The sequence below is a fragment of the Podarcis erhardii genome (assembly GCF_964252035.2).
Source record: "Podarcis erhardii genome assembly, chromosome: 4".
NCBI lineage: Eukaryota > Metazoa > Chordata > Lepidosauria > Squamata > Lacertidae > Podarcis > Podarcis erhardii.
The window spans coordinates 73,856,859-73,883,166 of NC_138508.1; the positions used below are offsets into that span (position 1 = coordinate 73,856,859).

The 26,308-nt window shown below is 47.3% G+C and overlaps 1 protein-coding gene across 2 annotated transcripts; it reads right to left on the bottom strand.

The window, feature by feature from the left end:
• Window positions 1-823: 823 nt before the first annotated feature.
• On the bottom strand, window positions 824-23,148 carry SHOX (SHOX homeobox). 2 transcript variants are annotated; one of them, XM_081858949.1, is made up of 5 exons: window positions 22,269-23,148; window positions 17,997-18,205; window positions 9,658-9,715; window positions 9,431-9,522; window positions 824-2,942 (listed from the first exon to the last, which is right to left on the bottom strand). In XM_081858949.1, exons 1-5 carry the CDS (start codon window positions 22,612-22,614, stop codon window positions 2,697-2,699), a joined length of 951 nt encoding a protein of 316 aa, XP_081715075.1. In that variant the 5' UTR covers window positions 22,615-23,148; the 3' UTR covers window positions 824-2,696. The 2 variants fall into 2 exon arrangements, with proteins under 2 accessions (XP_081715075.1, XP_081715076.1); XM_081858950.1 differs by having other exon boundaries at window positions 9,434-9,522; window positions 22,269-23,146.
• Window positions 23,149-26,308: the final 3,160 nt, after the last annotated feature.

A 26,308-nucleotide genomic window follows, 5' to 3' on the forward strand; every position in this document is an offset into this window, starting at 1 on the left:
CCACACAGCACATCCCTCACAGATTGCACCCTTTGGCTGTAGCATAGAGCTACCCGCATTTGAGGCCAGATCCACACTACCAACATAAATCCAGTTTAACCATTATCACTGTTCTCCAAGGCACCCTGGGAATTGTAGTTTTTTCAGGGAACTGAAGATGTCAGAGAGCTTTCACTAAAGCTTTACAAGAGTACAATTCACAGTTGTAGGTTAGCCTCTATAAAACTAGTGTTCAGATTGTAGTGTGTTGACATAAACACACTTCCTTCCATGTGATTCAAGCATAGGCAAACTCACTCCTCCAGGTGTTTTGGGACTACAACTCCCATCATCCCTAGCTAACAGGACCAGTGGTCAGGGATGATGGGAGTTGTAGTCCCAAAACAGCCAAAGGCCCGAGTTTGCCTATGCCTGATGTGATTGATAGATATGCATACATTGGTGTGCAGGGCTGCCGCAGCTATTTTTAATTTCAGGTTTCCACCATACCCTTGACAGAAAGAGGTACCTGGGCTTTCACAAAGAGGTAGGAAAGTCGGGCAAAATGTTTCAACTCTGAAAACTTGTCCAAAATATAATTGTTTTGCAAAGAATAAATAAACTGAGAAAAGAGAACCATCCTGACAATGAGATTGCACGCTGGTTAGAAAAGAGAGAGCGAGGGAGAGGGAGAGAGAGATAGAGATGAAAATATTGACTTTTTAAGAAATACAATACATTCTGTCCTACGGACACTTCGCTGGGGTGGGGGAGGATATCAACAAAAACCTCCCAAACTATTAATGGGTTGCTTCAAAAAAGAAATACACTGGAAGGTCAATGGAACAGACTTAATGATTTTATGCTGTTGAGATGCAAAGATTCCATCAATGAGACTTGGATATCATATGCAAAAACAGATTTAGAAGTAGACAAGAGCAGTATTTGTTTCCAGAAGAAGCACCAGTTAATAAATTGGTTGAAAGGAATTTACATGTAAGTGAGCAATGTGGGTATAATAAACTTAGACACTTTGGTAATATAATTTCAAGGAGTTCTCAATTTCTATGAGTCGTAGTAGCAGCTCATACTAGCTGATAAGCTCCAATGAGCTTGCATTTGGTGTATAAAATTGGCTTCAATTTCCCCACCCACCCCCAAAAAACCCCACTGAACTTGTCCACCTCTACATGACATTGACTTGGTTGTTGTTTCCTTACTTTAAAACAATTGCCAAATAAAAATAAAATTATAGTTATAATAATTAATACAGGCATTTGAGCTTAGTTCCCAGAAATATGGCACATGAACTGGATTCATAATCATGGTGGTTCTCTTTTATATATGCAATTCATATTTCTTTCCCAGTCTGTAGAAGGCCCAGACTTTATCATTTTGGCAACAAATGGCAATTCCCAGGTCTGAACACAAAGGACCAGGTTACAGTTCCTGCAGAGTTGGTTTTTAACAGAAAAAGAATGTGCGGCTATTTCCCCGCGCCCCCCCCCTTTAATCTATAATATTTACAGTATTGCACTTTACTGCACTTAATTGCATTTCACTAAAATTAACGCTGCATCAGTATTATGCTTTTTTAAAAAAAACTGTGTCCATCTTTGACAGATGAATCAACCCCTCTATATCCTGTAAACCAAGCAGGCCTTCCGCAGAGATCCAGACATCTGGAAATAAAAACGGTGAAGTAAACCTGTTCACATAGTACAAGCATTTCAGCATGTTCAGGTGGTTCTCAGTAAAACAGATGTGTTCATCATTGTTCCAGTCATTTGGATCACCAACTAATTTGGGTGTCTCTCTTTCTCACACGCACACTCAGTTGTTGTTGTTCTTGTTGTTGCTTGTGAAGGATGTAGTCATTTGGACACCCCATTGTGTTATTGCTGCTTTGTTTAGAAAACACTGCCTTGTCTCAGATCTGAAATTCCACGTTTAAATTCAAACCAGTTCTGCAGCAGCAGCAGCTCCATAGCGATGGAAGAGATTCATGAGATTGAAATAATACCGTTGGCAACAAAGAAGAAATGTCATCTTAATGGAGACCAGCCCCACGATGTTGTTAAGCTTTTTCCTTTTTTTCTGTTTCATTTTTGTTTCAGTATACTTGGCGATTTTCAAACGTTGTTTAAAGTTAGGCACATGCACGACGTAGCAAAACTGGCAGCAGCAAATGGTGTTGGGCTGACATGATCATCTTCAGTTTGGCCAGGGTCCACTTCCATTTGTCCCAAGATTCATGGATGCCACGTGATTGGAGGGTTCTGTTCCCCGCCCCCCCAAAAAATCTACTTTCCTCCAAAGTTTTCTCAATTTCCCCCCCCCCAAAACTGACACTTATAACTGAGATCCAGACTGATTTCAAACCTAGTATTTATGCATCTGGTGGCTGAAGAACAGTTTAACTGCAATCATTAGCACTAAGTGCTTTTTGAAATAAAAATTTAAAACAGAAAATAGGCCAGTAGGTCCTTCAGTCCTCAGATCAACTGAACAAGTTGCTGAAGTCTTTGAACAAAATAAAAGGAGAGGATGAGAAAGGGAGGAAAGAAGGAACAGGCCAGCGCTGAGCCTGTCTACAAGTACTTGTGGGCCTTTAAAAAGGTACCAGTTGTCCTTATCGCAGCCAAGCTCAGAAACTGGATAGAGGAAAGAAACTATTGTCCATCCCTGGCAACAAAATGGCTTCTGGGGAGGAAATGTCAGAGCCCCAGGGCCTCAGCGTGTTTCCGAGCCTTGAGCCTCAAGTCAGCGATGCTGGAATTCTTGCTGTTGCTCTTCGCGGCCGCTGCTACTACTGCGGCCGCAGAGGCGGAATCTGCCAAGGAGGCAATGGGAAGTCCAAAAGGGGGTGGGGGAAACATCAGATAAGGGGCGTGTGCAGCCAGGTGAGGGTGGAGGTGAGGGTGGGCATGGGTGACGCCTTCCAGCTGCAGCTGAGCTTGGACCTGAGGGAGCAAAAGAAGACACAGAAGCAAAAGGGACAATGAGTAAAGGAGCTTCCAGGAGGGTAAACAAATGAGTGTCATTTTGTGCATCTGAAAATAGGCCGGGTTTTCAACAGGACATACACCAGGATAGGTCTGCAGCCTGTAGGAATAGAATGGCCTTCCATAACAAGCAGATGTGGGTTCCTGGTAAACTGGGCTAGGTGGTTAAAAGGTCTGTAAGCTAATACCACAATAAGGTCAACAGGATATCACAGTGTTGTTTTTGCTTCTAACCACTGTCATCTGCAACAACAGAGAGATGTTCTCACTCTGTTGTCAGCATATCATATCAGAAACCACTTAAGGTCCAGACCCAAATAACCATGAGCACTTTCTTCTTATGTCTCAGCATTTTAATCTACTGTTGAACAGTGCCACACTTTGTACATGGTGATCAATCCTTTACCAATGTTCCTTAACTTGTTGAATTGCCATATTCCACTCATCATTTTACTGCCATTAACTTAGAACTGCAGAGTTCCCCTTTTCTGGATCTTCCAGACACACAAACTCTTTCCTTTTCTGTAGCATGGTTCCTCTACATAGCAATACCTATTCAAGCTTCCCCTTGGCTGGGAGAGAACGGCTTAATGGCAGTGTAAAAAAGGTAAAGGGACCCCTGACCGTTAGGTCCAGTCACGAACGACTCTGGGGTTGTGGCGCTCATCTCACTTTACTGGCCAAGGGAGCTGGTGGACAGCTTCCGGGTCATGTGGCCAGCATGACTAAGCCGCTTCGGGCGAACCAGAGCAGCGCACGGAAACGCAGTTTACCTTCCTGCCAGAGCGGTACCTATTTATCTACTTGCACTTTGACGTGCTTTTGAACTGCTAGGTTGGCAGGAGCAGGGACTGAGCAACGGGAGCTCACCCCGTCATGGGGATTCGAACCACCGACCTTCTGATCAGCAAGTCCTAGGCTCTGTGGTTTAACCCACAGCTTAGGGCACCCTGAATACTGCATATCAGGCTCTGGGCACTTTGCAGCAACCCCACAGTGTTGTTCAGCGGTATTAGACCCCTATTGCACATTGGAGAACAGCAGAAGCTGAGTTTGCAGAACCCTGCATTGCTTTTTTATATATATCCCCACACTGCAGGTAGAACTGAGACAGCAGGATAGAGCAAACCTGCAATGTAGTTCACTTTTTCCCCCCAGTTGCAGATTGGAGGGCTGTGCTAAGGAAGAGCAACTTACAGCAGCCCTGCAATGTAGGCCACTGTTATAGATCAGGCCAGATGTAGAACTCAGTGGCGTAGCGTGGGGGGTGCCAGGGGTGCCGGCCGCACCGGGCGCAACTTGGGCAGGGGCGCACTCGCACTAGCAGCTCTCTGCCCCTACTAAAATCCACTGGTTAGGGAGCCCGCGCTCGCTCGGCTTGGCGAGGAGGTCGCAGAAGGGGGAGAGCAAAGCCTTCTGCCGCTGGCAAAAAAAGGAGAGGAAGCCGGGCGGGCGGGCGGGCGGGCTGGCTCGCGGGGGTCTGGCTGCGCCTGCTGCTGCCGTTGCCGCTGCTGCCGGGCTTTGACAGCTTGGCGAAGCGGAGGGAGAGGTAATTGCGTCTCTCTTTCCACTGGCCGCCTGGGTAGTGAGCCGAGCGGAGCAGGGAGTCTGGCGAGGGGGCGGGAAGAGACTTTCCCCCCTTTTTCCCACCTCGCCTGGTCAAAAAGGAGAGCGGAGTCTCCTCAGGGTGCCCTCAGGCAGGGCAGGGCAAGGCAAGCAGAGCGAGGAGGAGAGAGAGGGGAAGGGGGGGGAGCAGCCAGGAAACGACGCGGTGTGGAGGGGGAATCAATTAAGGAGAGAAGCCTCGCTGCTGCTGCTGCTTGGGAGAGTAAATTACTGTACTTGCCTTGCCCCGGGTTAGGGGGCGCAAATTATTTGCCTTGCCCCGGGTTGGGGGGCGCAAATTACTTGCCTTGCCCCGGGTGCTGATAACCCACGCTACGCCGCTGGTAGAACTATATGAATGGCCTTCTCAAACCTCCTAGGCCACACCAAGCACTCGTTTGCAAGAAAAGCCTTGTGTTCCATTGGCTTGCATGCAGACTGGCGTTTTAAAAAAAATAAAAAGTGGGCATGAAGTAAGTCCTGTGTTATGGCAGGGGAACCTATCTTTTCTTCTAACTCTAATATTTCAACCCCCTTAGCCACAGACTCTGGAAAAAACCTGCACATTTTGTTTCAGATCCTCACTTGTGGCCTGATATTATAATGTAAGGCCCTACCCCATGGTGTTTTTTATCAAGCAAAATTAATGCTTCCTGGGAGGTCACACAGACATTTTTTCCTTCTCCAAGGAACTAAAAAAGGAGAGCCATACCCACAAGTGTGTGCAGGAGAGAAAGTGCAGCCACACACATTTGCAGTTACTGCAGTTAAAGTCCTTGTGGCACACGTCCAGCAAATAAAGGACTTTTGAATAGTAATAACAATAATAACGTTAAAAAGGCGACGGTGTAATTAAATAGCTGCAAAAGTGAGTTTGAACTGGTCCTAAACACTACTGGACTTTCAACAGGAACACGTGCTGCCAGATCTGATGCAGAGTTATAGCCCCAAGGTGCCAGATAACTTCTCTGGTCTTTGTTTATAAGGTTTATAAGTCCCCTTGTAAGATTTGTTTTAAGATGGCTATAAATAATTTTTCCTTAGTATAGCTTTTTAGCTTTGAAGCTGTTGAATTTTTTTTTTTTAAGTATAGGGCGGGGTGGAATGGGGAAATTTGGCTCTGTTGCTAGCCTGATCCAATTCTATTATCATTATCATTATTTACATTTATATACTACCTTTATCATCCAAGGATCTCAAGGTAGTGTTCTCCTCCTCCCCATTTCATCCTCCCAACAACCTGTGAGGTAGGGTGAGGCTAAAAGGTGGTGAGTCACCCAGGGAGCTATATAGCTGAGTGGGGATTCGAACGCTGATCTCCCAAGTCCTACTCCAACACTCTAACCATTACACCACATGTAAGGCATGCCAGGTATACAGGATCAGTCTGTGAACAGAATCACATCCGCTTCATCTCTTTATTATTTGACCACTTTCTAAGAATACTTAACAACGGTTCAGGGACACTTATGGCTATTTTAAAGCATATTTATTTGTGGCCGTCTGAAACATAAGGGACTGGGGACTAGACACTTATCAAGGCCTGAGAGGGTTTAGGTGGACAAGATTTGTATGTGTGTGTGATTAAATTCAATCTCTTTGACAACCAGTATGAGAGAATAGGTGGCTATTCAAACATTTGAATAAAACTGAGCAAGAAGAACCAAGTGCTTGTCAATAGTCTCCACGCCTTCCCACTTCCACTGCCCGGAAGTGTGGAGGCGTTTAGTGCCTGGACAGAATACTGCCTGTACATCTCTGTGTAAAAGGGTGAGATACATTTAAGAGAGGGAAGAGAAAAGTCAAGAGAAGGGCCTCAGATCTTCCTGAGCTGGCTACTCATCCGCAAGCCTCCTGCCATGTGGCCTTGTCTGCAGGCTTGCTTATTTTCTCCTCTTCCTCCGTTGTACATGGGTGGGAGAAATCCATCAAAAACTACGGCCATCTTATTCAGGCCACAGCTCCCCTTAACACGTCTAACTTCGAAAATAAATGGAGCTGTTTTTCTAGTCAGTTTCACCCTCAAGCTAATGAAGGTGAAACTGACAAAGTAGCAAAGGTTTCACATATTCGGGCAGCCATTGAGAGGCAAAGAAAGGTAAAGAATCATCTCCCCAGTATTTTCTTCCTCCTGCCTGTGTTTTTCAAGGAAAGAAAGTGGAACAAGTTCTATTTCTCTGTGTCTCAGTGGCTAGGGTGCTTTTGCAGGAAATCGACCAGTTTTCTTTGACACAGGTTGTTTCTGACACATTTCCAGCCTGAGAAGTACCCAAGCCCCACTGACACGTGTGGGGGGGGCTGAAAAAAGGACCCGCCTGCCTGCCTACCCCTCACATCCTGCCTCGCTAAGTAAGTGTTTTTGGGTTGTTACTTTTTTTCCCCTTATCATTTGCATTGGAGACATTCACTAGACTGGTCTGAATGGCAGCATTTCTGGGTGCCTTTCAAAAAAGATAAAGTCCACGCGAGTAGCTTTGAGGCAATGTGAGGTTAAAAGTAAAGGTAAAGGGACCCCTGACCATTAGGGTCCAGTCATGGCCGACTCTGGGGTTGCAGCGCTCATCTTGCTTTATTGGCCGAGGGAGCCGGCGTACAGCTTCCGGGTCATGTGGCCAGTATGACTAAGCCACTTCTGGCGAACCAGAGCAGCGCACAGAAATGCCGTTTACCTTCCCGCCGGAGTGGTACCTATTTATCTACTTGCACTTTGACGTGCTTTTGAACTGCTTGGTTGGCAGAAGCAAGGACCGAACAGCGGGAGCTCAACCCATCGCGGGGATTTGAACCACCAACCTTCTGATCGGCAAGCCCTAGGCTCTGTGGTTTAACCCACAGTGCCACCCGCGTCCCTTAATGCGAAGTTACAACCTCTTAAAGAGAAATGTTCACACATGACCACTACAACCCCGCAGCCCGAGTTCTCTTTGTTAAGAGGATCGCTCTTCTACATGTGGCTTTTTAGCAGCAGCTTGATCTACAGCAAATTAGGAGATGAAGCGCTTCACAACATGGAGAGAAACAGTCACCACCACTGCTGCTTTGCTGCGGAACAAGCCCCTGTTAAACAGCACAAGCATTCGGGAGTGAGAAGCTGACAACTCTTGGTGTCCTCCTTAAATCTGTTAACAACGCAGGATCTAATTCAAAACAGAAACCAAATGTGTGTTGATTCCTTCTCCTTGGACCACCCTGATTTAAGCCTCGCATGTGAAATCACCAAGGGCGAAGTTGCTTTAGTTCTGCAAGAGATAAATGCTGCCGCAGAAGAAATCAACTACCTAGGCCCCACTTTTCTGAAACCCTGTTTGAAATAAATGGGACCTTTCCAGAAGCCCAAGAATCACAGGGGTGCTTAATTATATAGGAGGCTGTAAATAGATGAGAGCTGAGGCATCTCTGCTGCTTACTGACTTTTCCCTATGGCTTGTGTGTGAGACTACTTTCAGTTCCCATTTATGAAGACTAATGGGGCAAAAAGAGTGAGCAAAGCATGGTTTTTGCATTCCATACAGTGCTAGTGCGACATAGTGACCGGAGGGTTAAAGACCTGCATTCAAATCCCCTTGCAAGTAGCAGATTTACAGTGAATTTAAGGGCAGAGAATGCATCATTCAGTACTCATTACTTAAATCAATCTAATAAGGTAGGTCTCTATTATTGCCCATATCAGAAGATGGCTGAGAAACAGACTTCTTCATGGCCATGCAAGTTTGGGAGGTGGTTTCATTGTGTGAGTCCTGAAACATGCTTGCGCTACAGTATTTTCTTTGTTGCTTTGATAAAGATTAGCTTTGAACAAAGAGCAGTTTCTCAGCCTAACCTACTTCACAAGAATGTTGAATCCACACCACGCATTTGTAGCACATGGCTTTCCCCAGTTTTCCCAGCTCTGTGAGGAATGAGCCACAGTTCCCAGGATTCGGGGTGTGTGGAGGGGGAATAAGTGTGTTGAATGTGTTTTAAATGTATGGTGTGGATCCACCTGTCCCTTAAGCAAAATACAGATCAAGCTATGATCCTGTATACACTTACCAAGAATGATGTCCCCATTAAAAGCAACATAATTTACTTCTGAGTGAACATTTCTAGGACTGCAATGCAGGTGTGCTTTAGGATGACTACTTAGTAGAGAGGAACAAAAATAATGGAATTCTACATTTAGGTATTTGGAGGAGTGAAGCTACAATTACCTGGATTTATTTTCTTCCCCTCTGCATTCAATATCTTTCCCGCCACAGGTAAGAACTGTTGTGCCTTTAAAGACTACTTGAAAGGCAGAAATTTAAGTGGTTCAGTACAGAGATTAACGTGTTTGGTTTCTACTAACAGTAGCTGAGGCAAATCAACTATTCATCTTTCCAAGAGGATGAGTAGAAGTAGCTGGAAATTTTGTTTTTCCAAACGATGCAACACTCCACATTACTATCCTACACAGTGTTCACTCAGAAATAAGTCCTACTGGTTTCAATGGCGCTTACTCCCACATTGAGCGTGAACAGGATTGCAGCCAGACTTGGAAGCCACAGTGAGCAAGTCCTCGTTCCAAACCTGGGGGCGCTTGTCGATAAGGGCGCCTCTGAGGGCGCGCAGAGTGCACTCCTTCGCCACTGACCCATCCCAGCCTTGAAAAACGCCCGGACGCCAAGGGGCGTGGCTTCCTGACGGACCTGCGCTCCGGCCACGCCTCCTGCCCCGCGAGAGGCGTATAAGCACCGCCCCCTTCGGTCTGACAGCCCGCGCGGAATAGGCGTGTCCTTTTCTACAGAGCCCCTCCCCTCCCGAACCTCGATTCGCCTCGGACGTACGGGGAGAGAAACGGGTCAAAAGGAATCAAAACGAGCTACCTGCTGGAAAGGCATCCTCAGGGCGCCCATGTTGACGTAAGGGGCCACTCGGCAGGCGTCTAAGTGGCTGGCCGTCCCCAAGATCACACCTGCAAAGCGGCGGGGGGGGGGGGGAGGAGAGAGACACGTGTCTTGGTGAGGAAGGAACCTCGGGGGTCTGGATAGCACTCGCCAACCCCCTTCCCTCCTCCAGCCCACCCAAGCACTTTCCAGCTCGAACTCACCTTTATGCATCTGGTTCTCCTGTTTCCGGCATTTGGCTCTTCGGTTCTGGAACCAAACCTGCGATCAAAGAAAATGAGGGGAGGAGAGGTTTGTCACCATCAGTTCTGAAGCGTCTGGCAGCCACCCGTGCTTATAAAAACGAACTTTTTTGACCAATACAGACATCTCCCCCCCCCCTTACCCACACATGCCCTTGCTTAATATTCAGTCGTGTTGGGCTCGGAAGCTTGCTCCCTGTTTTGTGTCATTTTGATTGCTCGTACAATAAAGAAGTTTTATTTTGATTGATACGTCTTATTGATTTTCACGGGACTAGCAATATAGAAACAGGTAAGTTCCTACCTACCCACAGAAGGACAAGCTTTTGAGGATATTCAGAACACACGAAAATATGGAGTCCGAATGTCAGAGGACAGAAGCTATCTCAGCCCGTGTTCCACAGTCTCAGAGAGGCAGAGGAAAGATGAAGACCTTATACTTCGCCTCCTCCCCCCCCCCCTTCTTCTTCCAAAATCAAAGTGGCAGTTTTGGTATGCACGCTACTGAAACTTCTCTTTCCTCTGCTCTGCTCATCTGGTGGCTTTCTCTCTGAGAAATGCTTGTTTATTTGGCATACAAGTAACAGTATACATCACGCAAAACAGCAGGACTAGTCAAAGGCCCTTTTAAGACAAGGGTCGTGGTATTGGTAAGCTGGTTTCAACAGATTCACAGTGTGATCCTTATAGGTGTCAGAAGTAAATCCCGTTGGGTTCAATGGCGCTTCTTGTCGGGTAAGCGTGTATAGGATTGCAGCCTGAGGTGTTTCGAAATAAGAAAATAAGAAAGTGTTTCCCCTCCCATCCTATATAGCCTGTGCTATACCACTAAAATGGTATAAATGCAGCATTTCCTTTCCCGCTGTTGGAATGACAAGCAATCCTGACGTCTGCACTGTTAGGGGTTGGCACAGTTGTGCACTAGAATGGGGGACTGTGTAAACCTCTTAGAGGTTGTTGTTGTTGCACACACACCCATACACACACATTGTATTTTTTTAAAAAAAAAAAAAACCTGAACTAATGACCTGAGAACAGTGACTTTCTGTATTATTCTTACTACTATTACAAAGCATAAAGCAGCCACCAGATCAGAAAATGTGGGCTGCAAGTGATGAGACGAGTTTCATTTGCAACAATTATAGGTGCAAATAGAGCAGGTGCGATCCGAGTGCGAACAGAGAATCGGACAAGAATCTAAATGGGACTCATTCGCACTTCTGCTTAAAAAAAAAAAACACCACCAACGGAACAATGCGCAGCTTGGAGAAAGTCGTCCCCTGTTGTAAAATGCAGAGTTTGCATTTTGATCCTCCCAAGCATTGCTGATGTCAAAGTCAAGCAAACAAGCGCTTTTAAGAGGAGCAGTCAAGCCAGGAGCGACCTCCCTCCTAAAGATGCGAATCCAAATTCGCAAAGCGCCGCGAAGTTGATGTGGGGGTGTAGCTACTTCCTCCCCGCGCATGCGTACTTTCTCTTTTTCCTTTTTTTTTTTTTAAGTCCTGGCCAAAAGGAGACTTTGCTTCCTCCATCTCAAGGGATTCAGAGGAAGGGGCTGCCAGTGTGGCGCAACGGAGCCCCAAGGGCAGCAACCCTTCGAAGGTATAAGAGGCAATACATGGATTGGTCTGTGGGGGCGCTAGACACAGCCATGAAACATCCCCAAAGTTCCGCTCCCAGAGACCACTAGGCTGGTGCGGGGGAAATGAAGCTCTTCTCGTGTTTTTAATACTGTATGGAGAACCGGTCAAGCATATGAGCCCTCACCTACAGGCTAAAGTGCGACAGCCCGGGCACAAATGGAGCGCCTCGGCGCGACAACGAAGCTTGCACAACTGCTCAGTTTATAGCACTTCGGATATCAATCAGGAGGAGGGACAATTTGGATTCCTGCCCCCCCCCCCTGTAGGGGAGGAATTTTGCAAGGATATATTCAAGGCTTAGACCGCAAACAAGTCAATGTATTTGAAGAGCTATGCGTGTAGTTCAGTATCCCATAAATATAACGCGAATGATACAGGTCCGCGCGCGCACTTCTTTAAACCAAAGAATATGTTCCGATCTAAAGGTTTACATTTAGAACAGCAGCCACTCTTGAGGGACCCGGCCAGAAATAGAGAGGACTCCCGAAGAACAAACAAATATGGCCTGAAATGGGAGGGGGCACTATTCTCCTCCCTAAAAGTGTGTGTGTTTGTAATGTTTTTATGTTGTCAGCCGCCTTGTGCTCCCTTTCACCGGGAAAGGCGGAATATTAAAAGGGGGCAAATCATTATGTCGAACTAGCAGATGAACAAAATGCCTCCGGGGCTCTCCAAAGAAAGAAACTGTTTAGTCCAGCAACAAAGACGGCCCGCTTGCCTAGCTTTTAATCCGGGGAAGGGAAGCAAAAAGAGCCTCTTTTTGGCATCTCCTATTCGAAATCAGGAAAACAGGCAGATGGCGTTCAGGAACAGAGAGCCAAGCCGCAATCCAATGCCCACACCGACCTTGGAGCATGCCCCATGGAAGTCAATGGGGTTTACTGCTGAGAGAACAAGTATAGGTTTCGGCTGGCAGGCAGCTAAGGGACATTTCCCCGTGGGGAAGAGGTTATCAGCTCACACACTAAACAATGAGACATAAATGTGACAGATCGCCACACACACACACCCAAAAAGTGCCCAGTACTAAGTGCCGATTTACAATTCACATCCATCTCACATACATCCACACACACACAATTTGCTCTCTCACGTCCAGCGTTCCTCCAATTTGCCTGCATGTGGCTTCCTTTCCCCCTGTGTGCCAGGCAGTGGCGTTTCCTCGAGGTTAATTTTGAACGCATATAAATAAAGGACCAGTTTTAGTGGGTTTCCCCCTATGTCGACTCGTGCAGCATCGCTTTCCCCCCCTATTTAAGGAAAAATAGGCGGGGCGGGCGGGGTGAGTTTCAGCTAAACTCTTTTATTCCCGAATTTTTGCCAGGGTTTATTAGGGCTTTGTCATATGCTTCCATGCTGACCTTGGAATTGCCCACTAAAATGGCCAACCATGGATCCACACCCAAACACTGATTGCTCGGAAGAAACTCCCATCACGGTTCAGTGGAGGGACTCTTCATTTACTTGGGATTTACTCCCGAGCAACCATGCAACAGAAGAGGCTGCCAGCGATTAAGGTTGCGATCCTAGAAGAACTTCACAGAAAGCAATTCTAGAAAAGTAGCGAAACCAGTAAAGTTTCCTTGAAGATTAAAAAGTATATTGTGGCATGAACCTGTTTCGTTACAGGCAAGGCACAGCATTTCGTTGAATTCCGCCGGGCTTACTTTCGAGTAAACGATGCTCAGGACCGCCCTGCACAGCCACGACCCCCAAACCCTCCCTTGAAAGTCAATTCAACTTCGAATGCAAATTCCGTTTATGGGGAAATCAATTAATTCCACGCAAATCATCCAGAAGGATTATTCAAAGGGGGTTAATCCAACAGATTTCAATTACCCCTTCCCATTTGTCTTTTGACTGGGTTATGGATCCCACCATAAATCCCTTTTTCAGAGCCACGATTGACTTTTAAATAGGCTTGACTTCCACGCGACAATCAAACACTTTCCAAATTTGGGTGGAAGGAATTATTTCTAATTCTGCCATCAGATTTTATTCTTTTTCTTTTTTTAAAAAAATTGCCATCCTAGTAATCCTCCCCTAATTCCGGAAATTCCCGTGTATTATAAATTGAGGCGGGGGGGGGGTGTCCTTAGATCTCTCTGGCGTACCAAACAGCATGGGAGCCTTCTCCCATGAGAGGGGAAGGAGATGATTTTTTACAAATATGTTTAAAGGATTACGTCTACCGTCAAATGCTCAGTGTCTCCACCCCGCTCCTCTTACTAAATCAAACTTTAGTCAGCCTCTGTCTGCTGAGACAGATCAAATCTGGGAGTTAAGCAAACATCGCTCCCATTCGCCCCGCCCCCCCTCCAAGTTCCTCAGCTTGCCAAGTTGATCATACGGTTAATTAATACTAACTGCACTTCCTACATCACATTTCGCCTCCGAGCTTTCTTCAATTGCCTTAATGATGGCCATTTACAACGGAGTAATTAGTGCAAAGAAAGGCTTCCAAAGACATTAATTATCCAGGGGTACTGGAATGGGTATCTTCAACAGGAATTGGCCGCCTTCACACGTGCGCTAGTGGCGTCGCTTCCCCCTCCCTGATCCGGGTCTCTAATAGGTGATGTCTCAAATTAAAAGATGGGGGAAGGGGAGTTTGCTGAATTTCTGAGCGATCCCTGAACTTTTTGAAAGGGAGCTTTCTTTACCAGTGGAAATGTTCCCTTTCCCTTTTAATGTCCTGATCTCTGGCTCCCTTGGATTTCCTGGTTCTGTGAAGAGTCCAACACGAAGCGCAGCCTTTTGGAGTAGATAGACGGCCGTACGACCCTCAACACGCCCAGTCTCGTGGGATCTCCGAAGCTAAGCACAGTCAGGCCTGGTTAGTACTTGGATGGGAGACCACTGCCTAGGAATACCGTGTGCCGTGGGCTTGCCACAGCAAGGCATTCTTAGCTTCAGTCGTGAGACTCTTAATCTCAGGGTGCTGCAGTCGAGCCCCACGTTGGGCACACGATTCCTGCATTGCAGGGAGTTGGACTAGATGACCCTTGCGATCCCTTCCAATTTTACAGTTCTAAGACTCTTTCGAACACCTCTGGAAACTTAGCCACTTCAAGCGGACTAACGTTTGGAGTATCAACCCCCGCCATCTCTCCGCCTTCCTTGGGAGAAAGGGCCATTGCTTTCAGCGAAACACCGGTGTGCTGAGAAATTTCAGCTTTAGTCAAATTCAGCCGAAATATTTGGGTTCTAGCTAGGTTTTGTTCCGAAAATATTAGTTTCTTAATATAACCACCTACCATTCATATAAACCTTGAGAATGGGGATCTTTTTATGGTATGTCAATAATAATAATAATAATAATAATAATAATAATAATAATAATAATAATAAAAATCCTGCTTAATTAAGCCGGGGAAGGAAATGTGCATTTAAAAGTTGTAAACAGAAAACCTTCAGCTATCCTGTCTGAGGACAGAGGGTGGCTGTACTGTATTGACAGATAACTAACCAATGAGTAAAAATGAATATGCCCCTCATGTTATTTATTCTTCATTCCATATCCTCTTTTCTCTCTCTCTCTCTCTCTCTCTCTCTCTCTCTCTCTCTCTCTCTCTCTATCTGCGTGTGTGTGTGTAGCTCTTTATCCAGCATTAATGATTTTGGAATGACTCCCATGACCTGCCTCTGTGCTAATTCCGATCTCTACGCCACTCGTCATAATATAATTTATACCAATTCCGGGGAGAGTTCCGTCCCCACCCCCAAGGGTCGTTTGGTCGTCTGTTATCCTGTTAAAGGAGGCAGACTTTATTTTTATTTTTTAATCACACATCGGGTGCAGATATGTGGCAAATTCTGGGGCAAAAATGTCCTTTTACCCAGCTTTAACCACCCGGTCAGGAGCAGCGTGCGAGAGGCGTGTGATGTGGGGAACTAATCCGCGTTAAACGCTGCCGGCTCGTACCAGTGGCGCCTGAAATGCACTTCTTAAAAAGACTCGCTGTGCCCAGCTGGGCAAGGATACGCGTCCCTTCCCATTTTTTATTTTTTATTTTTTTGCTTTGGAAAAAGGCGAAAGTGATGAGGAATAAAAGTGATGAATTAGCCCGCGCGCGCAGCCATCATAAATCAGCCCGGGTGTGATTCCCGATCAATTCCAAGTAGTCATGAATATGCTAAGTAAAGCGCAGGACAGTGTTTTAGACAGTTATTTCTTCATTAAGGATCACTCAGTGATTTCTTTCACAAATGCTCTAATCTGATTTCCTTTTGATTTCCATTAGAGACAGTGAATAATGACATTTAATTTAGCCTTGCGCCATAAAAACCCGAAGATATTTGCTCGTAATTGAATTACTGCCTGCTCCTCACTATGGTCTCATAACTTTCAATTATAACCCTGACAGCTGGGCGATATGAGTTGCCGGTACAACACTAAAAATAAAAGGTTAATAAGAAGTAGCTACCGTAGGAGCTCCAATTTATTTACAGCACATTTCCACACTAAATTGAAACTAGATCCTTTAACAACAAGGGACAGGCGCTACAGACGGGGATTAGGAGGCAATTCGGAGAGTATTAAAATATCTTTGGGTTGTTGTTGCTTTCGCCCTTCGGTCTCCTTCTTTTTCTCTTCCTCCTTTAATAAGATGCCGACCGAGTCCTTTTTAGCCGATCGAATCCTGATTATGTTTTAATTAAGGGTTCTCTCTAAAACGGCTTTCTCTGGACTTTATTTTTGAGGGGTGGGGAGAGACTGAAGGATGTTTTCCCCCTTCAGAAATATGAGAGAGAGAGAGAGAGAGAGAGAGAAGAAAAAGTTGCTGGGGAGGGGGAGGTGAGACGGTGGAATATTTCATGAAACCTGCAAGCACTTGGAACGCCAATTTTCCTGTAACTATGAATATCCTGTTAAGGTGCCACGCTACTCCGGTAATAAACTACTTGAAAGAAAGAGTGCGGAATTCAATTACAAGTAATTTATTTTTATAGAAACACTACGAGTAATTTATTTTTATAGAAACGCTACATCAAGGCTCTGGCAAGAAGGAGCTGGGAAGATGACATAAAAGTTGATGTCCCCTTCAGCCAAAGTTTAATCTTTTCATTCATTTATCTTGGGCGGTTAGATCAATCTTCGGCGCGGGGGGTGGGAGCCACGACTTCTCTCTCCCTCCCCCTCTCAGTATTCCCCCTCGTAAGCTCTCCTTTCCAAGAAGAGCACACCAGTAAGCGCTATTCCGTTCCTGGGGAATATTTCATTTATTGTTGTATTTATTTAAAACCCGAACTGTTCAGGAGCCTAGTTTTCCCAGCTGTTTCAGGAGGAAACAGCCTACAAAGAAACGTTTTAAAAGTTTAATGGCAGACCTGCCCTGGAAAGAGGAATTACACGCAGGCGTTCTAGGCGCACAAAAATGCTGCTCAACGCTGGACGTGGAAGTCAACCCCACTAATATTAGTGGGGCGTTCATACTAAAAGTAGGGGTGGCTAACTCTTCTGTTAGAGTCGTGGGGCTCTAACCCCCCAAAGTCCCAGCCAGCCTGGGAAGTGGTCAGGGATTATGGGAAATTTGGTCCAGCAACATCTGGCGGGGTCAACATCTGGCGAGCCACCCCTGACTTAAAGCATTTAGACTGAGATTCCCCTTTTCTAGTGTGACTCTCACCATCACCTCCAAGGAAAAACACTGGGGGAACTGGAAGCGTGGTTCATTAAAATAGTTTTTTTGGTGCTGTGGGAGTTCAGCCAGAATAAAGGCTCAGCTGGAGCTCAGTCTTCCCCACATGCCTTTGACCCCAAAGCCATGCTACAGGTTGATCACTTCCATGGAATCATAGAATTGTAGAGCTGGAAGGGACCTCAAGGATCATCTAGTCCAACCCCCTTCTTCCCTCGGTTCGATGCTGCGACAATCGCCACATCCTGCACCATCCTTTTTTAATTATATCTATTTTCTTGTTTGCTTCTTTTCCAGCCCCCCCCCCTCTCTTTAGTGAGCAAGGCTAAAGGCCTTTTTTAAAAATTAAAAATAAATGCATTTTTAAAGGCAACAATCTGTTCTTGTATAGAGCATATGCCTTGGTCGCATGACCAGCAGGCAGGCCCCACAACCCAAACATCTCCTCGAGGATTGGGAGACGTTCTGTTTTCCAGGGGGTCGACAAACGGAGCAGATGGGACACCATGAATTCATACCCTTGTTATGAAAGTCAAATAGAGGCACGTTTCCCCCCCCCCCCCGCCGCCGCCGCCCCACTCCCGGCTCTGGATAATCCAGTCCCAGAGCACCCAACCAGCCTAGCTTGATCTACACCAATTGTTCTCCGAAGTTGCTCCCACCCTCTCCCTGTTAAATAAAAATAAAAATAAAAGAGGAGCAGTAGAACCTCAAGGGAAAAGGGAAAGGTTTTTCGTTCCTGGCTGGGGCTACTAATCAGGCCTCTGATTGGTTAGCGAGCGGCACTCAGGGATGTTTCGAACGCTCCATGTCTGCTGAAGATTCTAAAGGGGCGAGAAATCGAGAGCAGCGCCACTGGCTGGAATTTCCCCCCATGGCTGCTGGTCCCCTCCCTCCGTCACACGTGTCTGGGTGCTGCGCGTGACAAAAAGGAGGGGATTTCAATGGGGTAGACAGAGATCCGAAACAAGGCCAGCAGGAGGAGGACTCTGGTCTTCTTCTAAGGCTGCCTTACCTGAACCCTGGCTTCCGACAGCCCCAGCCTCTGGCTCAGCTCCTCCCTCATAAAGGCGTCCGGATAGTGCGTCTCGTCGAAGAGCCTCTCCAGCTCGTTCAGCTGCTCCAGTGTGAAATTGGTTCGACTCCTCCTCTGCTTCAGCTTGGTCTGGCCGTCCTCGTCTTCGGATTTCACCTCTTCCCGCTTGTCTTTGCACTCATAGATCCCTGCCGGGGTGGGGATGGGGATAGGGAAGAGGAAACGAATACAACAAAGTTGCGCATCATAGAAGCCTCCTTAATTTCCTCCTTAAAGCCCTCGAGGCGGGAGAATTGGGCACATAGTTTCCCCAGACAAGGCGAAGGACGGTCGCCCTGTGAGCACCCCCAAAAAAGGCAAGCAAAAGTTGGCATCGTCCCATATGCTCAGATGACACATTTGGGGGGTTGAGTGAAATATTCGTTAGTAAATTTTCGGAGCGCACGGAGAGCTTCCTCTGATCACAAACGTAATTGACTGCTACGCAGCCAGGGTAGATTTTTTCTCTCCTTGCATTTCTCCTGTTGCAGCGAGAAAATTCTCTATTTATTTGGGCGCAGAACAGGTGATGGTCCTTAGAGAGACCTTGTGTGACTCACATATTCTCCAGCTAAGGTTGCTAACTGCCCCTTGTAAGGGGCATATCCCGTCTGTCCACGCATACAAACTTAATCATCTTATTTTTGAAGACTGCCGGATCATACCTCGGTGGCAATATGTTGTCGCGGCTAGGAAGTGTGGCCTAGGTTTTCTGAACTGAAAAGCCTCCTGAGGAAAGTTAAAGATCCAAATACCCCACGCAAGCCAAGAGTAGCAAAGATTTTACGCGAAACAAGTGTAAAGAGGAAATGGCCACTTTCAGATGAGAGAGGCTCTGAGACGTGTCCACTATTCCTGGCCAGTCGCCTCCACCGGGAGGGGATCGGGGCCTCATTTTGCAGTCTAGACATGGCGGAAGGGGATCGGAAACACGCTTTTTAAAGACATGGGGACCCCCCCCCCAATAGCTACTGAGCAATAAGAAAAGCACCAGAAAAACGTCATGTTTGTTTCGCTCCGTTACGCGCGCTTTAAAATAAATCCAAAGGATATTAGAATCCATAGTCCCCAACTGAAAGGCTTTAGGAATGTGGGAACCGACACACACACGATATGAACCCAGCTTTCCTGTGACCAGGTAACCATTAGAAATGATTCGGGCGACATAATCGGGATGACCTTTGGCCAGAGCAGGTTAAATGCTGCTTTTTGTGGGCTGTGCTTAAAAAACAAAAACAAATGGCACAAGACGATATTCTTATAACCCGTCGCCTTTCCAATATAGTATTGATAAAAGCCACCAAGCCTCAAGTTCGGTCCGTTTGGGGGAAGATTCCTCCCTCGGGATAGAAATCGATAAGAAAGGAAGCACCCAGAGGAAAAGATAGCGCCTCTGTTGCTGCAGCAGCAGCCTGGGCCCAGTGCGCTCTGGGTGGCAGAAAGAGCGTGGCCTGGAAGCCCTCTCTGCCCCGCAGCCACGGCTGGCCTTCTGAGGAGCCAACACGTCACTCCCGCAGCAAAACGTCACGTTTGCAAAGAACAGGAGCGCGTGAAGATGTAACGAGGGACAGGGCAGAGGGCGGGGGAGAGAGGATTTCATCTCGCCTGTTCTGAAAGGGATTGGAAATTCGGGGGTTGGCGCAAGGACTTCCTCTTGCCGCCTTTACCTGGGGAGCTCAGGTCACACTAACGGCAATAACCTCGACGTGAGCGCTCTCCAGCCAGATGCAAAGGACCCCCTTCCCACCTTAGGGAAGGAAGCCTTGCTGGGCCCAATGGGGCACCATTCCTCTCCGTGGAACTTATTTACTGACAAGTTCAGCGGCAACGCGGAGGACTGCAGCCTGTCGGACAGCTGGTTTACATAGACGTGCCCGTCTCCAAGCGCATTCCCTGGAAGTAAATCCCCTCGATTCCAGTCTAACTGGCCTCCCAAGGAAAAGTGGGTTGGGATTAGGAGTGACACGGTTAAACCTCTGCTGTCCAGTTCTATTGTTTTGCTTTGACTTTAAGGAAGCAGTGTTGTGTTCCAGCCTACTACCTCTTACATGCAAATCTTCTGACATCGAAAGGCTTTACAGTATACCTCCAAATAAAATAAGTTTAAGAATCAGGGCATTTGGTTAACAGAATAATTTTAACTGATGGGACACACCGAATTGCCTAAGAATCCCCAGACAATCCTCAAATTGAACATAAAACTATATATAAATGTATCCTCAGCCAGAGAGGTTTTTACTGTCGTGGCTTTTTAAAATTTGAATTAAGAGGGGAAATTTTTAATTTAAATACAGTGTTATGGTTACCTACAGGGTTTTGTTTTGCACAACAGCTACCAAACACAGGTGTGAAGCTAACGGATTTTTGACACTAGGAGCAAGATCTCTCAACACACACTGTCTATTAGTCTCTCGCCCTGATTCCGCTGAAACTCACTTCCGGCCCACGATCGCTACATTTTTTTGCTCCCTACGAACGTTCGAGGGGTTGCCTCCCTTACAACTCCCTTTAATGGAGACACGTTCCAGCGTTCCAACCATTCACAAATATGGTAATGATTTTTCGCTTGTAATGTTTGTTGTACCGCTGGAAACCAGTCTTCCTCCATGGATTCTTCCTGAGGTTGATACCCTTTTGAATTACTTTCTTTTTTAACCGAAAAACAATTACAAACTTGAGATGTGTGTGTGAGAGAGAGAGATTACAATATATTTTATGACATTTCAGAGTTGCGTGTTCAGGTGACTGCTGAGAATGAAGCACGTTTTCAATAAACGGGTATGTATATAAAATATTAGATATGTATATTGTTTACCAAAACAATAACCGTGCATTAGAACTGACAGCATTTCAGGAAACTCGAAGGATTTCACGCCTTACTATTTTAAAAAATGTATTCTGAAAGGCCCTTCTCTCTCTCTCTAATATATATATGAAATTGGAATTATTAAAGCTTCACAGAAATTAAATTCTCATTTATTTAGCCCTGCGTCTAAGCTCTCCTTCCATTTATAACGAATCTAATAGAACATAAAAAAGAATTATTAATAATATGTAGAATTGATATTAAAGGAGCGAGCAGATTTGAGTGATAGGGCTTTTCTATAAAGGACAGAATGCTGTTTCGTTTCGTTTTGTTCTGTTTATGGTACAAGTGGCCCAAATCTCCTAAATACTATCGATCCAACACACCGTTATTATTTTACGAAGCGAAGGAGCAGAACGAATGGCGGAGTAAAACATATTTTAAGGAAGGGAGATTAACATAACTGAGCAGCCCTGCTGAATTTTAATTTTAAGTTTTCCCTTCTCACACCTAAGGGATTGCTGCGTTTAATCCCATCGCGTCTGCCCTGGAGGAAACTTGTCTTAAATCGCCGAAAAACGTTTTATCAACTTTCTTAAAAATTTACTTTCCCTCACCCTCAGAATGCTCCCTTCTATAGGCTATCGACCTGGTGGCCCGGGGTGAAGGGACTCTATCTTACACAGAAGGAAGGAAGGAAGGAAGGAAGGAAGGAAGGAAGGAAGGAAGGAAGGAAGGAAGGAACTGACACCCGGAGAAACTATCGACACGGGCTCGGTACAAAATCCTAAATGCGCTTTTCCTTCCTTCCCTTCCTTCTTTTCTGCTTCGATCCTCCCCGCAGGCCTCTGACCAGTTTACCCTGAGCTTGGCTTCCCTTACGCCTCTTTTTAATGGAAGAAAAGAAACAAAAAAGAAGCCATAATTGAAGCCACGAAGTTGGAGGCTCGTTCCAGAACAAGCTCCTTCGGGCAGCAACACAAGCAGGCAACCGGGCAAAGGATACCCGGGCTTCCGATCGAATCGGGTCGTCGATACGAAACCTGCTTCTTTCTTTTTCCTCTCCCCCCCCCCGCCCCCCATCTCCACGCACTCCTATTGTTCCCAGAAAAGCTAAGGGGAAAGTTTGGGTGTTTCTCTCCCTCCGCTCCCTTTTCCTTCTACTTTCCACTCCAGAAGTGCTTCACGATCCCAGCGGCCGTTCCTGCTGTTGCTAGACAAGGGGTGTATTATTATTATTATTATTATTATTATTATTATTATTATTATTAGTTCGCCCCCTGCCCAACCGCTCCTCCCCACCCAAAAAGCCTCTAGGCCTTCGACGCTGGTGTCTGGGGCAGGGAGAGGAGGTGGAGAGACAGAGCCCCCCTCCACACGCCTGGTGGGTCCAGTGCCCTCCTTACCTTCCGAGGTCCTGCTGGCGTGGTTGAAGTCCTTGAGCTTGTCCTTGTCTCCGTCTCCGTGCTCCTTGAAGAGGTGCACCGGGCAGTGCGCGCCGCTCTCGGCCAGCTCCTGCAGGCTGCCGGCTTCCGAGGCGCCCAGCTCCCGCGAGCGCGCCAGCCCACTCTCCAAAACTTCCCGGTACGTGATAGTCTCCTTCTTGTGACCGGTGCCTCCTCCGCCGCTGCTGCCGCCACCGCCGCCTCCTCCTCCACCACCACCTCCGCCGCCACCACCTCCTCCTCCGCTGCTGCTCTCCTTGCTTTTCTGGTCGAAAGATTTGGAGACAAACGCGGTAAGTTCTTCCATGGCGACCCGGTGGCTGGGGAGGGGGAGGGGGAGAGAAGAAGCGCACGCTCGCGATCCACAGTGAAGAGGTCCTCCGAGCTGCAGCGGCTGGATCTGGGCGTGGGTCGTGGTGGTGGGGCTGGTGGGGTGGAGATCTGCACTCAGGAGGTCCAGGGGGCCGCCTCGTCGGTCCAGGCTGCTGCTGCTGCTTGAAGGTGGTGTTGCGCGTTGCGTGCGCGTGTTTTGTTTTAAATCCTCCTCCTCGTGACAAGCAGCAAGGAAGACCACGTCGAAGAGCAGAGACGGGGCGCTGTCTCGGGGCTTAGATCCCTCCCGCTGTTATTTATGCCTTTCAATGGGGAGATCACACTATTTATACATGGCTACCTCAGCCCAGCCCCCCAGCTCTCTCTGTCTCCAGCAATTACTGCCTCTTCCAGAGTCGCAGGCAGGACTCCGAGGAGCGATCTCCCCCCACCTCGGGCCAGCAATTGGCTTTCTTTGCATTTCATCGCGCTTTGGCACCCGTCGCACCTTGATTTAAGGGTGGCAAAGAGCAGGGAGAGGGAGGGAGGGAGAGAGGGAGGAATCCAATGAAACTCTTTCCCTCTCCTCTTTCTCCTCCACCCTCCCTCCCCCACTCCATCCCATAGCCTCCTCCCAAACAGGTATCTCTCCGCATTCTTTTCAATGGCTCGCAGGAACCAAACGGAAAGGAAGGCGTGGGGGCGGCGGCGGCGGCGGCGGCGGGGGTGGGAGAGACTCGAGGAAGACCTGACTGGCTACCAGGAGATCTTCTGCTTATTATGGACACGCTAGGAGCGGGGGGAGAAAAGCTGGGCCGCCAACTCTTGCTAGACAACCGGGAAGGGGGAGGAAATGACAACAAAAAGAGCGGACTCTGGTTGTTCAATAAAAAGGTAAATCCGTGCCAGTTGGAAACGAGTTTTTCTTGGGCGACCGGGGGGTTGTTTCATTGTCGTTCTTGATGTGTATGTTTTGAATGTAGAAACCTGTTATAGAAAAAAAAGGGCATATTTCGTTCAAATGTCTCTTTCTCCTCAGGAACGTGGTCTTCCCTTCCTCTAATGCTAAGGGAGGGTTAGGAAACCCCCCCCCCTCCTTGGGTGTTTGTGTCTTTGTAGGGAGAGGGGCTCCCAGTAGATCTAGAGAGGGTAACGTGGGGGGGGGTCTGCGTGTGTGTTTGCAGCAAATGGCAAAGAAGAGCCCCGGAGCCGCGTGAGGACTAACAAATGCGATCTGTAGCCTAAGGTTTCGTGGGCCACAGCACCCGCCGCCCCTCTGTCCGGTGGAGGAGGCTTGGGCCCGCGGAAGGCTTACGCCAGAATGGATGGGATGGGTTTCTTACATCTACTGGGGAGTTCAGTGGAACTTGTTCCCAAGTACAGTGGTACCTCGGGTTAAGTACTTAATTCGTTCCGGAGCTCAGTTCTTAAACTGAAACTGTTCTTAACCTGAAGCACCACTTTAGCTAATGGGGCCTCCTGCTGTTGCTGCGCGATTTCTGTTCTCATCCTGAAGCAAAGTTCTTAACCCGAGGTACTATTTCTGGGTTAGCGGAGTCTGTAACCTGAAGCGTATGTAACCCGAGGTACCACTGTAAAGTGCCTGGAAAGTGGGTGACAAGCAGCAGCCTTAGACTTCAAAGCGCCGGGAAATGTTGAGATTTCTAAACTCTGCTCTCTCGCCCGGCGAGATGAAATGCTGGATGAGTCTGTCTCTGTGTGTCTGTCGATCGAATCGACAGTTGTGCCAATTTGCCATGGGGGATTCTTATTGGGACTATCTGCAAAAAAAAGGAAAAAAGAATGCTGATACCTATGAACAGGATTAAAACTATTTATTTCGAATTACACACACACATCCAAACACGTGCTGTCAGACTAAAAGCAGGAATCCGGCTGCTTTCTCCAACTGCAGCCTTGCAGACTCTTCTTACTTCCGTTGTGCTTAGGGCTAACTCCTTTTTTAAAAAACTCATTTTAAAAAAAGAAGAAGCTTAAGTGCTATGCATGTTTACTCAGAAGTAAACCCACCCACCCCGCAGCTCCTTAGTAAGTGTAATTGGAATTGGGAAAATCCTAAACGTGTTTACCCGGAAACAAGTCATTATATTAAATTCAGTGGCACTCAGTTCCAAGTGAACATTCGTACATTCGTCTGGCGCTCTTACTCGCAAGTAAAATGCCAAGGGATTTTTATTCCGTAAAGTAAATTGCATTTTCTCACTCGGATGCTGGCATCTTCATCCCCACTGTCGGCATCAACGCCCGTCTCCATAAAATGACGTTTATTTGCACATATTGGCAAATGTGCAGCGATAGATGGGAATTTCTTGTTGGTTGTTTCCCCTCCTCCTTTGTGTGTGCCTGGGGGGTGGGGTGGGGAGAATGTACGATTGCAACTCAAATCTCAAAGGATTTAGCCTTTCACATACTGATGACAATTGTTAAAGGATCCAGCGGAGTGTATCCGGTCCATTCTGGTGCCTTAAAAACACCAGATTTTCCCACCTAAAGCGTGCCACAAACACCAGGCAAGAATGTTCTAATCGCCTCTTCTGGTCTGGCGTCCTTAAGGGGAGAATTGATTAATGAAGCTGCGTGCACCGCGTCGCCTCCCCTTTCCCTCGTCTCCAATTTTAACAAATCTTGTTGGGGCATTGAATTATTGTTTCCTGTCTAGCACGGCCCTCTCCTCCTACCCCCCCCCCCTCCTTCTGAAGCTGCGACCCTCGTGCACACTTCCGAGTAAGCGCGCATAGGATCGCGCTGCGTCGTGCATCTTTGATTTGCAAGTGCAAAATGCCACTCAGTTCCGCCTTCTGCGTTTCGGATCGGGGAGCAAGAAACTTTCCGGATGGCTCTAAATCATTAACAGAACCCTAAAACAACGCGCGCGCGCGCACCCTCCCTCTCTCTCTTTCCCCACCTCTCCCCGGAGGCTGTTTTTAATTAATCCGCCGGTGCGCATAAACAGCAGCCTCAGCCACCTCCACCAAGGAAGAGAGGAGGAGAGGGAGAGGAAACAATTAATAAAAGCGCTTTTTAAAAGGAGATCAATTCCGGCGTGAATTTTAAAATAATTATCTGGAAGAACTAGGATTGATCGTTTGATCTCGGCGCAGTCTACGGGCCTCCTGACGTTTACGAGGGGTCTTGCTCCCCACCCCCACCCCTTCCCACGCCCAGCTGAGAGCTGGTTCAACAAGCGAAGGGGGCGCAGGCTTCCCTAGATCAAAAGGAACGGGTCGTCAAGCCTGCGCGCAAAAACCAATCAGACGCGAGGGAATCAGCCACGGAAATCGAGGATCAATGTGCAAAGCGAATAATGGCGCGCGCACACAGAAACTGCGCTCATGGAGCATCCATGGCGGAAGGCGCTTCCGGACCAGGAGCGGGCAACCCAGGGCCCGATCCTAACCTCACCTTCTTGAACCTGGTCACAAATACAGCCACGTAGATGTGCCACCTGGCCCTTCCTCCAAGGAACACAGGGGAAGGCATATCTGGTGGTTGTCTCGTTTGTATTCCGCCAACAACTCTGTAAGAAGCGACGCCCAACACAATTCGCTTTGCTACAGTGTTGTACCTAGCGGAGAAAGCGAGTTGGGGCAACAACAAAACAAGCTCCCGCTTTTAAGTCGGTTAAGGCAGGTGGGTCGGAGGTCACTGGTCTGCATTAGGAGATCTGG